We start from the raw sequence: 12,198 nt of genomic DNA on the forward strand, positions 1-12,198 counted from the left end.
ATTATACACTACAAACATTTCAAACATCTTGATTGATAATTCTTTTTTATATTCGTCAATACAATTCCACTCTGCTTAAATTCATTTCAATTTTACTCCCAAGGTTCTGATAACAACTTTTTGGACATTTCAAATGTCATTCACGAACCTTTAATGGTTGTCATAGATATGGAGAGATCTTGACCAATGATCTTATCTAATCAATTCAATGTCGATGTTGTTTATTTGTCTTTTCTACCTCTTTGATTGGATTAGGCTATAATCCGGGAAACATCAGAACAGTATGTTTAGAACATACTGTTCTGATGTTTCCCGGATTAAAGACTTTCAAATATGGAACAAATTATGTAGCTTTGAAATGATTACTGTATGAGCAATTTTAAAGCATAAAATTTTTAGAATGTATTACCTATATCTTCAACGTTTGAGTTCCTTAAATGTATTAGGAGAAGCTTTGACATTGAAGACGAATTATTTTTCGTGAAGAATTATTGAGAAAGGTCTGACTGCCTCATTGATTTATCATTAAAAAAAGGAGATTCAACTTTTAAAAGTTAACAAAGCAAAACCTTATACTTTTCGCAATTAATAAAAATCACTTAGGTTTTACTGGAAAATCTTAAGATTTACCTTAGTTCGAGCTTTCACAGTAACATATATACGTAACCAGGAATTTGTAGTCTTAATTAGTGTCAACCGTTGTTAATTGTTTTTTTTAAGTCTATTGTTAAATACATAATAACCGGGTGGTTAGAAAGACGTTGCTTTTGCTGAATTATGAGAATATATTGAAAAAATAGTAAAAGGATTGTATGGACAGTAATTTTCTTGCCACTGAATAAATGGCATTATGCATCCCTTTGCAATAATAAGTCCCCCTATCACTTATTACCGCAGAACAGGTACAACGTGTATAATTACTTTAATATATGTACGTATACTAAACGCAAAAAATACTTAATGTAAACATATATCCTAGTAAGACGCCACGACTTCACTTTAAATGGTAAACTTTATTTGGAATTAAAAAAATATCATGTATTCAATTTATTTTTATTTAAAATAGAACACTTTTCTATCATTAAGAGGCTGTGGTTGACGAACAAGCGATCCTCTCGCGCCATCATCATCCAATAAGCTATTGGCAATTTCTACATCCTCCTAGAAGAGACAATAAAATAAATATCACGCTAACTATTTTCAATTATAATAGGATGATCTGAATTAATTTCAGTTCTAAAATAAAAGAGTAGATCGTATTTAATCAAATTATAAGTTCACGATAATAGGTATGGCTAACTAGCATGCTAGTAGTAGCAAATACACAAAAAGTAAAGCAATGGCCTACAAATATTCCACCGCTGGGCAAAAACCTAATCCTGTCTTTTGGAGACGGTTTCTATGTTATTCCTGTAAGTATCTCCGACGTATGGTTTGTTGACATATAAACATAGATATTCACCCGACACATGCAGATTACCTCATGATGCTATCTTTAAGCCGAAGATTTTATATTTTATAAGCAAATAAAGCACATGACAATTGTCTGAGTAGTGGTCATGACGCTTATCTGAGTTTGACTTGCAAATTTCGGTTAAGATCCACGCTTTTTTAGCAACTGGATCAACACGACTGTTCTTATACTTATTGTCTGTACACGGAGGTTAGCTAACTCATACCTTGCTCGCTTACCATGCTCTCATTGCGATTCATCCAATTTTTTATTAAATACACAATCCAATCTCCGAGATGAAATCGCTCTTATGATGTTCCACTACTCAAAAATTCAAAAATCGAAATATACTTTATTCAAGTATGCTTTTACAAGCACTTTTGAATCGTCATTTAACAAACTATTTAAAGTAAAGTTACCACCGGTTCGGAATGTAGATTCGACCGAGAAGAACCGACAAGAAACTCAGTAGTTACTCTTTTTCAATATTTCACAAAAATACAAAGTCATGTTAGTTAAATACAATTATATATGTATGTAATATATCCTGCCTGGAATACAATAAGTATTAGCTCCACGCTTTTTTATCATCTATATAATCTTGTATCGAATAATATGTCTTCTTTATCGATGTAATTTTATACAAATGATTTGAATTTATGTAACGGCAAAGTTAAAAATGTCTGCGGAATTTTATTATAGAAACGGACTGTCTATTATCACATACTACCTATTATACATACAACTACTACCAGCGCGAAAATTCTGATAAGAAGTAAGTTACTTTTATCTCTATTGAAAAATACAATCAACATCATACAATTAATTTTATTTGTTCTGTTCGAAAACAAAGAATAATAAATGTTTTTTATCGTCTATATATTCAACGAGAAAGGAGAAATTATATCTGGAATAGATTCATTTAAGTATTTGCTTTTTAGATGTACCAAGTTCGTATGTTCCATTAAAATCTTAGTGAATAAATCATCATGAATTTCTTACCCTTGTAACAGATAGAGCTGTACCTCTAACCATCCATAGAACAGATTCCGTGCATGGTGGTGCAGTCAACGATCCTTGGTAGCAAGCGTATTGTTTTAATGGAGGGTTGAAGTACGATAGATATAGGGGGGTCACGGAGGCGTTGATACCACGAGATTTGTAGGCCACATTCAGTAGTTTCGCTAAACCTTGTTGTGTATAATTTTTATACTGAAACAAATTTTATTAAATACTAGCTTCCCGTTTCGGCTTCGAACGAAATAATACGACACACGACACGACACGACATTAAATCCTTATATTGAACGAAAAACATACGAGGAAAGTGTTTTTCAGACTAGGGTCTTCGCTGGCGTACGCAGAACACTTCACCGAAGTTTGATCACCATTGGAAGAATAGCTTAAGAACGCATAGACAGTAAATGTAGTTATGATGATCTAACACGATCTGATTCTAATTGTTGCCATAATTTTACTTAGCAATAGAGCTGTGTGCAAGACCGTCTGGGTGGCTACTACCTACTAATTAGATATTCTACAGTAATACTTAGTATTGTTGTGTTCTGGTTTGAAGGGTGAGTGAGCCAGCGTTAGTTACGCTAAACACAAAAGAAATAACATCTTAGCTCCCAAAGTTGGCCTTTTTTGGGCGGTGGTTACCACTTATATACAAACTATTTAACAGGTGGCTCATCTGCCTATCCCCCTACCTATATAATAAAAAATCACAAATATGATTACCAAATTTAATCTATATAGCAACCTCTACATGACTTACTTTTTTAAATTTTAAATTATCAGATTAATTAAACTTTGTTTAGGTAGAGCAAATTTAATTTGACCCCTTGTCACCATTACAGAGAACTGTCACTAACTTTTGCTGATGATGCTTAAACCTTTGACAGGTGTGGATTAATTCAATTCACTTGTAAGATAACGTAGGTCCGCAGGTTTGCAGATTAAAGGACAAATAGGCATCAAGGACAAAACAAAGGATAAATAGTATGTTATATTGAATATTTTGCTCCAGAATAATTAGATATATTTAAAGTGGCTGTTAAGTTGATGTGGAAGTTAAAAGTAAAATTCACAAGCGATGTGTCATAAATGAAATATATACTATTAATATTAAACATAATTACAAATAAGTAGCTTTATTATTGTAATCAGATATATGGGTATACTTGTACTTTCAATTTCACTTAGCTTAACAAAGGTAAAAAAGAGATAAAAAAAATGTTAATAGAATCTGGTATAATATTATTTCCATAATGGACAATCTTTGCTTATGTTCTAAAATAAAAATTGAAGACGATAAAGTTTGAAACAGATTAAAACATTACCTTGTATAAATTAGCAATACCAAGTACGGCTTGAGGATCACGCAATGATGCCGCTAAAGCTTCGTCCAACGACTTAAACTCAGCTGATATGTGGATAACTTGGCTCTCCATAGGATATTGGAAACCTCCTATCCTGTGTTCCGAAGGCCAATGTAGTATCATTGAGTGGAAGACATAACGTCGACTGTGAGCAGCTCCACCATAAACCAAAGGCTGACGTTCTTGCTCCCATTCACCATACAAGATAACTAAAACACGTGTATTAAAAATGATTTAAAAATAAATATCAATAATATTTCATTCGTGGAATATATTTACCAATTAAATTTACAAAGACAAAGTTATTTGTTAATGACCATTTAATAGTATTAATGCTGATACACTTTGCCCACGATAAATCTCTTCTCTCATATCATATTGAACCTTCTACATGAGTACGGATAATAATAATAATAATAAATACGAAACGGAACAGTATAAGCAAATTGCTGACCTCGTTGGCCACTTTTATTTAAAGTAAGATGGCGGGGAATAACGTCATAGTTGATAAAACAGAGATTGCGACTTCCTTTAACTTTTAATACTCTAACAGCTGGTAGATCAACTGGTGACTGCGAATGTCCCCCGCAATGAGGATATTTTTTGTACCATTCATTTTGATCTGTCAAAATGAATCATTAAACATTTTAGTAAAAAATCTGTAAATTTGACGATGATCAATAGAAATACAATTGTTTATCACGAGACGGAATAATTTTATTGAATATATGAAATAATAAATTAAAATATATAATATTACAAATACGACCCTATTAACTTTAGCCAATCTACCTGGGAAAAAACTACTCTGGATCTTCCTTTCGTACTAACAAGCATTCAGCGTCTAGCCTAAGCCAAATCTGTCGTTACTTCTGTCTATCCTTTTTCATACCATGGAACTAAAAACCTTATGCTTCACAGCAATTCAGAGGCGAGCTGGGATTTATTTATGTTTAGCGAATTTGCAAATAAACCATTTGATGGTAAGTGGTGACCTCCCACCACTTAATATAAATTTATACCACCAAAAAATATTTTCTTATTGGAATAAGCTAAATGAGTTCTGAACATAAGATTAATTATTTAAAAAAATATTTGAATAAAAGCATTAATATACTTATCTTACTTTTATAGCACCAATCATTCGGTATCAAGGCTGAAATTAATAAATTATAAACTTAATAATTGCTAGACAATAATGGACAGTATTAACATTTAATTTGGGGCATTACATGCCTTTTACATCATATAGGTCAGTGGAGCGGCAAATCGGCCACCTGATTGTAAGTCATTTCCACGGTTCATAGACAAACCTTAGGAACTAAAATGTTACATCCCTTTGCTTGTAGTTACACAGGCTCACTCATTCTTCAAACCGGAATGCAAGAATACCAAGTATCGCTCTTTGGCGATAGAATATCTGCTGAGTGTTATTTACCCAGACGGGCAAACAAATTCCTACTACCGAGTAATTTGCTAATACTTTTGCTCAATTGTCTAACACAAAATTAATGATTTTAATTGATTTCGCGATTTCTTTAATTTAATCCATTGGATAAAACAAACTAAGACCTTTATAGAGCACATAAGGTTGAGACTATAAATTAATTTAGCATGGGTGCACATTTTTCTCAATAACATAATATATAGACAAAAAAATATAACATACTTCATGCAGATCTATACTAATATCATACTCTGTCAGACCATCTGATTGTGTGTTACGCCTTACGGCTACCATTGAACCAATTTTGACGAAATTTGGCATGAAGCAAAATCAAATCTCAAGGTAGGATATAGCACTTTTTTCATCCATTCAAAGGGCCCGATTCTCACAACCAGCAAGTCCAGCAGTGCTGGAATAAGCTCCCAACTAGATCCTGAAGATTGTGTATATTGATTGTTTCGTTATAAATATTTAAAAAAATTACTTGAGCTATCCGGCAAGTTCGTCTTTGGCTTTGCACGGTTTTGAAAAATTTTCTGTAATTCAACAAATAAAAGATAAAAATCAGATACGATGCATCAGAAAGATCATTAACATAACGTACCGAAAATCTCACCAATTTTCTGGAATTTCTAAACAACGATTTAGTTGTACCAAGTGGAAATTGCGTAGGTAGTCGGAATATCCATACAGTTTTCGGCTGGAAAATAAATTTTATTTTTCGTATTGAATGAAGACGACTGAGTGCTCGACTTGATTGTAAGTCATTATCGCCTGTAGTTTTATACGGGTATTGGTCCAAACTTCTTATTATTTAATAAACATGCGGTACCTACACCTAGCCTAAAATGCTTAGCGGAACCGATAGGAATATTGAAGTGCGATGCTGTATCTAAGACAAAACTTCACAACAAACTCGTAACTCAACGTTTCCATGTGAATTAACCTGTCCACTTTTTGCTTCCATTAGTATATATACCATATTAGAAATTTTGAAACACCGAAGTTACACTTCTCGATCTTTCTTCGATCAGATTCTTGGTATTCGCATGGACACCATAAAAAAAATGCGATTTTAGGTATTATTAGTATACAAAGTTTAAAGAAATTTGTTTTAATTAAGTACACAGAGCCATGTAACATGGAAACAATCAATTAAAGAGGCTTGTTTTAAATTATATTGCGTTCCAATAGTTTAGTCTTATATATATCACCGTAAGATTACAATCTGACGAGACAGATTGTAATCTTTCGAAATATTGTGAATCGTGAAATATGATTGCAATTTAACGCATTATTTTTCGCTATATTGTAATCTGTCGAAGTCAAACTGTTAGATTACAAACTGTCCCCTGATTGGTCGGTCGTATTGTAAGAGCGACCAATCATACGTCACCGTCATACGTTCCTGCAACAATAGGTACAATACATAGATAAATTATATACATGAATGTAATAAAAATATTAATAAACTAGCGGGTACGTACTTACTTCGAGTGGGTAAAATCGTAATAAATATAACTCTATTTTTTTTATGATATAGATAGGCCGACGGGCAAATTGACCATCTCATGGTAAGTGGTCACCATTTACACATTAGCGCTGTAGGAAACATTAACCATTCCTTACATCACCAACCTCGAGACTAAGATGTTATGTTCCTTGTGTCTGTTGTTGCAGTGGATCACTTGCCCTTCAGACCGGAACACAACAATACAAAGTATTGCTGCTTGCATTTAGAATATATTGTAAGTGGGTGGTAGGTACCTACCTAGACGGGCTTGTGCAAAACCTACCACCAAGTAATGAATTTAAGTTGATCTTTGATAATAATCGTTATGTTTCTGAAAAAAATCCCCAAACCTCATTAATAAAGCCATAACATAGTCCATAAGTTTAAGTGGTAAAGGGATAAATATTTATACAACAAAAAAAAAACGGATAGTATAGGATTGGTCGAAGCTTTAATATTTAAAAAAATACCTAATTATATTGATATTTACCTAATTATATATTTGAACGATAAATAATTGGATTGAATATACTGATAAATAAAAATTTATATATAGGTATAATTCTTCTATACGCATGTATAACATCGAAATCCTTCAAATCAGCTGGACTGCCTAGATACATTTATATTATCGATTAAATTTACTTACTTACTGCAAAACCACAGATATATAATGTTTAAGTTTGGCAAGCAAGTTTTCACTAATGGAATAAAGTCTTCTGGATCTACGTTAAAAATGAGTGTTCCATAAGGATTAATTTTGGGTCCTTTTCTTTTTATAGTATATATAAATTATCCTCCTTTCTTTGTTAAAGGTAATTGTGATATAGTGTTGTTTGCTGACTACACTGATTTTTAAGGTCAACATGAAAAATGGCTATGACGATGTCAACGGTGCATTATCACAGTTACACGATTGGTTTACAGTTAATAATTTAGTTGTGAATGCTCAAAAAAACAAAATGTGTAGTTTTTACCCTACCCAATGTTAGTAAGCAAAATTATAATATATCTTTAAACGGTGGCCGTATTGATGTAGCCGATACTGCTGTGTTTTTAGGAATAGCATTGGATTCCAAACTTCAGTGGAGTCCTCATTTATCGTCCCTGTCAGGAAGACTCAGCTCCGCAGCATACGCGGTTAGAAAAGTTAGAGAACTAACTGATATTGACACCACTCGTCTAGTTTATATTTGGTTATTACATAATATTGTGAAAATTCACAGTATTATATAATATGGCATATTACTTTGGAGTAATGCTGCAGATATTGAATCTGTTTTTACTTTACAAAAGAAAGCAATCCCGTCTATTTACAATCTTGAAGCTAGAGACTCTCTTCGGGATGTTTTTAACAAAGTAGGAATACTCACTATTGCGTCACAGTACATTGATCACTTTAATAAAATCAGTGATAATCATTGTATCTGCACAAGAAGTAAGGATAAGCTTATAACCCCAAGTTTCCGACTCCGCAAAGTCAACGAACTTTTCTTGGAACAAGGTATCCGCTTCTATAATAAAATTCCGCAGATTTTTAACTTTGCCGTTTCATAAATTCGAATCATTTGTAAAAATTACATTGGTAAAGAAGGCATATTATTCAATACAAGATTATATAGATGATAAAAAAACGTGGAGCTAATACTTGTTGACTTCTAGGTAGGATATATTACATACATATATAATTGTATTTAACTAACATGACTTTGTATTTTTGTGAAATGTTGAAAAAGATTAACTACTGAGTTTCTTGCCGGTTCTTCTCGGTAGAATCTACATTCCGAACCGCTGGTAGCTTTACTTTAAATAGTTTGTTAAATGAAGATTCAAAAGTGCTTATAAAAGCCTTCTTAGATAAAGCATACTTGAATAAAGTATATTTTGATTTTTTGAGATAGTCTTATAAATACAGTGAGTGTTTGGTATAATATGGTATAATAAAATGAATCCTTATGTATTATTTCGATACAACAAGGAAAATCTAGAATCTAGTTCAAATGTTCAAGATGTCGTTCGGTAAAGTTCGATGACCATTACATTTGAAAACTAAAAGTGGAGTTCCGTTTGTTCTATTGAGTTATTTATAAAGTTCCTTAATATATATTATTCAATTATTATTATTATTCAATGTTATTTATTATTTTAGCTTTCATTTATATTTAACGTTTTTACATACTTTGAAAATGTTTCCGATTTTAAATAATGGATATACAAAAATAGCGAGTTCGGTCACGCGTATTTACTGCACTGTCACGAGCAAAATTTAACTCATATTTGCTTTACTTGGTGGTAGGGCTCTGTACAAGCTCGTCAGTGTAGGTACCACCCACTTATTTTTTATTCTAACGCCAAATAGCAACATTCAGTATTGTTGTGCTTCGGATTGAAGGCCGACTGAGACATTTTAACTGCAGTCACAAAGGACATAACATCCATCGTTGGTGGCGCATTGACGATGCTATGAATGGTTCTTAAGGCGCTAATACAGACATTGGAAATGGTGACCAGTTAGCATCATGTCTAGCCTTACTTATGGTAATAAATTATATAAATAAATGCGACTATAGCGAAAACTCTGGGTCTCTGTACATATTATTATCGAGTTCCTATAATTTATGTAATCAATCGGTTTTGAGTTTCCAGTAACGAGCCGTTCTTGGTACGGTTTTATGCAAGGCTGATTAGGTGCCACCCACTCATCACCAGTTGTTCTCCCGCCAAACAGAAATAATTATTGTCGAGTTCCAGTTAGAAGCGAAAGTGAATCATTGTAACTGCAGCAACTGCACTGCACAAGCAATAACATCTTAGTTCCTAAGGTAAGTAATGCATTAAGACGCTTTGGAAATTATTGAATATTGTCGTATAATATTTTGTATATCGATCGATCGATCGAGAGTAATAGAAATACAGCTAGTATTTCTATTACAACTAACCAACTAGCACCAAAACAAGCATTGGAAGCATTGTAAACGAACAATGAACCATGGTTTTCAGAGCATGACGTGCCTAGTTCAAACATGTCCGTGAACAATAGAACATATTTGTGATCAAAAAGCTCACGCGAGTTTCATAAATAAAATATTCTATACTCTAACAAGCTCTTATAAGACATTTTATATAGACATGCTGCTGTGCTGCTTGGCGGTAGAATATATCTAATCAGTGAGTGGTACCTACTCAGACGGGCTTGCACAAAACCCTACCACCAAGTATGGTGACTACTTACCATTAGGTCCATTTGACCGTCCCAACCTTCTTTATTAACAAAAAAAAAATTCAAATCACACCTAAAGACTTCTTAAATACAGGAGAATAAATTAACACTACTCCTGAACTGTAAGAAAACATGTCCGCATAATTAGAAAAGGGCCCGTTTCAATTATGAATTGAGGAAATCCCATGAGATAATACCCCACCCTTTACATCATAAATCTTGCTACAGCGTACATAAAGTAAGACTAGTATTTTTTGCTTATTATATCTTTGGGGACTTTACCTCAATTAATTCACGACTGAGACCAAGTTTATCTTTAGTGAGATTCTGGTGCTATGAACATGAGCAATAAAAAAAGCTGTCGCTTTATATCATGTATTAGTAATACTATCATAACTTTTTACACAGTACACTTAAAATATTTAATTGAAATATTTATTCAGGTTATTATGTAAATTAAAAAAATATTGAAACAAACCCTCTTTTATGGTGATCCTTGAAAAAACTAAACGAGATAAGATTTGTTAAGTATTTTTTTTATAGATTTAATTTTTAAAATATATTAAATTTAAATTAACAGATATTTCTTCGACCCTCAAAGTTTCCATGTCAATTAGAAGAATAATCGGCCATTATCGTTGGAATACTATCTCTCTGGTCGGCTCTGACTACTATGAATAAAAAGCACCAGCGCCATAAAAACGGCCTAACCCTATTTAATATAATAACTATAAATCTGATTTATCACTGAAAACATTAAGCGAATAAAACGGTGCTGGATGAGCTGGATCGGTCTACAGAGCCATTTCCGCTGTAATTAAATATGATTGCAGTGTTACCATGCAAATAACTTCATTACTCACCTTCCCATAGACCATTTTGTCGCGTGCTTCATTGTCCAACTGTCGTTGAATATCGTCAGCGTCATCGTTTAATGTATTCGGACGTGTGGTTGTTTGATCCTGGGTACCTGAAGTCGAAACTATAGAGACTTTGCATATTTAAATGTTCTCGTACATTGAATATAGTACTATAATTCAAACTTCAATTTTGAAGGATTGCATTTACCAATGATAGTCAAAATAAAATAATAGTTCAGAAATGAAAATACAATGACCTCAGAAGAACCAATTATTTATAATTACTGAAACTATGAGAATGAAATAATACTTCTCAATTCAGTGTATTTTAATTTCTGATTGTTAAGTCAAGATGCTATATTTGAGTTCCGCTTGCTTCATCATCAAAATTATACGAAGTACCATATTGTATTATAATTTTTGGCACACAATTGGCCCAAAACTGATTTTTTAACCTAATAACTGAGACATTTTGTACGTTTCTGGGTATTCCTTTCCCCTTCAATTGTTACTATGTGCAGTCAAATGGTACGAGTAAAAAATTTGGGTTAGTTCCCTATATCAATCGTAAGGACTCTCACAACACTGGACAATTCGTTGGTATAATTTCGAACGTACATACTCGTAGGTACGTTTGAATATAGTTTATAATCTAATACTATATAAGATTATAAAGTTACTAGTATGGTATACCGTTACAATAGGAATTATTGCTGTTAATTAGTGCTGTTGGAAAAATTTATTATAATAAAGAAAAGGTTACCTTTTCGAGCATTGGCAGATAATACGATGAATATTACGAATAAGGACTTTATGATCACTATTCTTAACATATATTATAATCAAATTTATTCTTTTTTTTTTAAATAAACTAATAAAGCATAATAATTGCACAGTTCAGACAAAATCACATACTTAATATTCACACGTGTAAATTAATGTATTATGTCATTTTAAAATCTACGTCAGTTGCAAAACTTAGTGATTCTATTCTCTTTGTTTGTAATGACATGGTTGACAGCAATATGCTTTGAGATTTACTATTTTGTTATACAGAATAAGATTATTTTGATATTAATCTTCGCAGCAATATTTCCTAAATATGTTTGGTATAATTGATGGTTCTTTCTCGCTGAAATAGTTGTCGTTTTCTAAGTTTGCTGTTTTTTTGTAATTTCTTATGAAGCCACAACCATATAAAGCTTTATGGTAAATTTCATCAAGCAATCTAAGGTTTTTACACTTTGGTTATGTGCTAATTACATAAAAGTTAGCAATCTGCCTATTTTGGAAACGTAACTTCATTTAATTTAAGAAACTA

At 32.4% G+C, this 12,198-nt stretch overlaps 1 protein-coding gene across 2 annotated transcripts; it reads right to left on the reverse strand.

Moving 5' to 3' along the window:
* Nucleotides 1-1,049: 1,049 nt before the first annotated feature.
* Nucleotides 1,050-11,835, reverse strand: LOC113392180 (carbonic anhydrase 6-like). 2 transcript variants are annotated; one of them, XM_026628467.2, is made up of 9 exons: nt 11,641-11,835; nt 10,881-10,999; nt 5,901-5,984; nt 5,769-5,820; nt 4,964-4,993; nt 4,292-4,459; nt 3,799-4,046; nt 2,456-2,665; nt 1,050-1,161 (listed from the first exon to the last, which is right to left on the reverse strand). In XM_026628467.2, the coding sequence occupies exons 1-9, from the start codon at nt 11,708-11,710 to the stop codon at nt 1,054-1,056; spliced, it is 1,089 nt and encodes a 362-aa protein (XP_026484252.2). In that variant the 5' UTR covers nt 11,711-11,835; the 3' UTR covers nt 1,050-1,053. The 2 variants fall into 2 exon arrangements, with proteins under 2 accessions (XP_026484252.2, XP_026484253.2); XM_026628468.2 differs by having other exon boundaries at nt 10,881-10,987; nt 11,641-11,814.
* Nucleotides 11,836-12,198: the final 363 nt, after the last annotated feature.

The sequence above is a fragment of the Vanessa tameamea genome, chromosome 7 (assembly GCF_037043105.1).
Source record: "Vanessa tameamea isolate UH-Manoa-2023 chromosome 7, ilVanTame1 primary haplotype, whole genome shotgun sequence".
In the NCBI taxonomy this organism is placed as follows: domain Eukaryota; kingdom Metazoa; phylum Arthropoda; class Insecta; order Lepidoptera; family Nymphalidae; genus Vanessa; species Vanessa tameamea.

Bases quoted from the DNA above. Each gene is read 5' to 3' on its own strand.
- LOC113392180 (XM_026628467.2), bottom strand. From the start codon at position 11,710: ATGTTAAGAATAGTGATCATAAAGTCCTTATTCGTAATATTCATCGTA. The intron at 11,000-11,640 runs GTAACCTTTTCT...AAGTCTCTATAG, and splicing joins ATCTGCCAATGCTCGAAAAG to TTTCGACTTCAGGTACCCAG. The intron at 5,821-5,900 runs GTGAGATTTTCG...GTTGAATTACAG, and splicing joins TTAGAAATTCCAGAAAATTG to AAAATTTTTCAAAACCGTGC.